This window comes from Sceloporus undulatus, chromosome 7 (genome assembly GCF_019175285.1).
Source record: "Sceloporus undulatus isolate JIND9_A2432 ecotype Alabama chromosome 7, SceUnd_v1.1, whole genome shotgun sequence".
Classification (NCBI taxonomy): domain Eukaryota; kingdom Metazoa; phylum Chordata; class Lepidosauria; order Squamata; family Phrynosomatidae; genus Sceloporus; species Sceloporus undulatus.
In genome coordinates, this window is record NC_056528.1 from 47820656 (window position 1) to 47823205 (window position 2550).

Below are 2550 nucleotides of genomic sequence, written 5' to 3' on the forward strand. Positions count from 1 at the left end.
CTCCTTCTTGGCCTGCATCCCTGCATCCTCTCCATCCCTCTCCATCTTGGAGGCCCTTCGGAAGGCCCCTTCCTCTGGCCTTGTTGGGGGGCAGGAAGGGGCCTGAGAGGCACCCCCTTTATCCCTCCCTGCCTCAAGAAGAAGAAGAAGACCTTGAGGCCTGCCTTCAAGGTAGCTTTCCCTTGGAAAGAGAGGCTCCATCTTCTTGGATGCTGCTGAGGAGGATGAAGAGGAAAGGGTCTTCTTGGAGGAGGGGACCCCCAGAAGCAAACCCCCCAGCCCTGGGGGGAAGGATCCACTGAAGAAGCCGGGATCTCTTTCCAAAGAGCTTTTTATTAATATTATTAATATTAATATTTTTGGAAGGGGGGCATTTATCTGGAGAGAGAAGGGTGATCTCCCCCCCCCAAAAAGATGGAAGGGATCGCTTTAATCTTGATCAGAGGCTGAGGGAGGCGATCCGGGGATCCATTGTTCGCCTTCCAAAGGAGAGGAAGGATCCCAGCCAAAGGAAGGAAGGAAGGAAGGAGGAGGCACCCCTTGGCCTTGCCATCCCTCCATAAGGCAGAGCAGGCCCAAGGCACCAGTCAAGGGACATCTGCGATCATCGCGCATCAAGCCTCTGCACCAGGAGAAAAGGCGCTGCGGAGAGGGACTGCCTCCATCCCTCCTTTTCTTGGGGGAGGATAGGAAAGAGAGAAGGAGGAAGAAAAGGAGGTAGAAGAGGAAGAGGAAAAACAGGAGGAAGAATAATAGAAGCAAGAGGAGGAAAAGGAAGAGCAGGGGGAAGAAGAGAAGGAGGAAGAGGAGGAATAGGGGAAAGAAAAGGGGGAAGAGGAGAAGAAGGGGGAAAGAGAAGGAAAAGGGAGGAAAGAGGAGGAAGAGGAGGAGGAAGAATAGAAGGAGGAAGAGGAAAAGGAAGGAGAGGGAGAGGGAAAGAAAGGGGAGGAGGAGGAGGAAGAAAAGAAGGGAGAAGACTAGTCTGAGAAGGGTGAGGAGGAGAGGAAGAGGAGGAGAAGGAGGGAGAGGGAAAGAAGGGCGAAGAGGAGGGCGAGGGTGCCTGGGCCGGTGGGAGGATGGAGGCCATCTGGCTGTACCAGTTCCGGCTGATCGTGATCGGGGACTCAACGGTGGGCAAGTCCTGCCTGATCCGACGCTTCACAGAGGGCCGCTTTGCCCAGGTCTCGGACCCCACTGTCGGCGTGGACTTCTTCTCCCGTTTGGTGGAGATCGAGCCTGGCAAGAGGATCAAGCTCCAGATCTGGGACACCGCGGGACAGGAGAGGTTCAGGTGGGCAGCAGCAGGAGCGCCCCCCCCCCCGATGATGAAGGGGAATGGCCCTCCTGGGGGGGGGGTCCCTCTGGCAAGGGGGTCTTTGCTCTCCTCCATCCCAATCCATCCTTTTCCTCCTTGGTTCTTGCAAAGGACCCTTTGCTCTCCTCCATTCCAATCCATCCTTTTTCTTCCTTGGTTCTTGCAAAGGAGGTCTTTCTTTCCTTCATCCTTTTTTCCTGCTTGGTTCTTGCAGCTGGCCTCCTTTGTGCTGCTGCCAGGACTGGGTGCAAAAGGTGCAAGGTGTGTGTCTGTGTGTGTTGTTGTTGTTGGGGAATCATGCTTTGTCATTGCTGGGCTGGAGGTGCCATTGAGGGGCTGATGGGGAGAAGAAGAAAATGGACTTGGGGTGGTGGTGGTCTTGGAATAAAATAGACCTCCAGGTTACAAGATTCTCCCCCTTCCCTATATATATGGTCCTGCAGGAGATATGAGTCTTTTTAGAGTGAGTCTGAGCTCAACCTATATGCTGCGAAGGGTTTTTGCAAGGGAATGCCAAAGCCATGCCCGCTTTGCCCAGGGCTGACATGTGACCTTTGGTTGCATGGATGCTCTTCTTGTTGTCATTCAAAAGTGGTACAGTCTTGCGCCACCTGATTCTTTGAGGACACCTGAGTCTATCCTCAGTGCCTCCAAAATGCTGATTTCAATCCCCCAAAGATGCAATTTGGCCTTAGAGTCGCTGACCTTAACAGCGGAGAAGAAGCATCCCTCGTCTCTCTTTGCCATTTGCCCCATTGCTTGTCCATCTATCCAAGTGACAGGCCTCGCAACAGGAAATAAACTGGTGGCAGAGGAAGCTTTTCTGCATGCATTGGGACAGATTTGATGCCTTGGAACAAATTCCTTTTATGTGACTACGACTCCCAGAATCCTTGGCTGGGGGGATTCTGGGAGATTTAGTCCCCCCAGCTTTGCTTTCTCGGTTGAAAGTGGCACAGTCTATTGCAAGACGCAGGCTTCTCAATGCCCTCCAATGCTAATTCCTCTAGATGACACAAGGCCTTTAAAATGGATGAAATACCTGGTGGATTGGGTCCTTGGTCAGGTCTCAGGGCTGCATGGAGAGCAAGCTGTCATGCCTTATTATTATTATTATTATTATTATTATTATTTCTTTTGAAGGAGGGACCTGCAATCTTGAGTGTTGTTTCATCAGCAGATACATCTCCTGCAACGTGACTGAGAAGTGCTTTTAAGATGGGCAAAAACACATG

General features: G+C 52.0%; 1 protein-coding gene across 1 annotated transcript in view; it reads left to right on the forward strand.

Moving 5' to 3' along the window:
- The first annotated feature begins 979 nt into the window (after nucleotides 1-979).
- Nucleotides 980-2550, forward strand: part of RAB39B (RAB39B, member RAS oncogene family) — a 15252-nt gene continuing 13681 nt past the window's right edge. Inside the window, exon 1 of the mRNA XM_042480338.1 lies at nucleotides 980-1291. Coding sequence (XP_042336272.1) covers nucleotides 1077-1291 — 215 coding nt within the window. The 5' untranslated portion in view covers nucleotides 980-1076. The remainder of the gene's footprint in view (nucleotides 1292-2550) is intronic.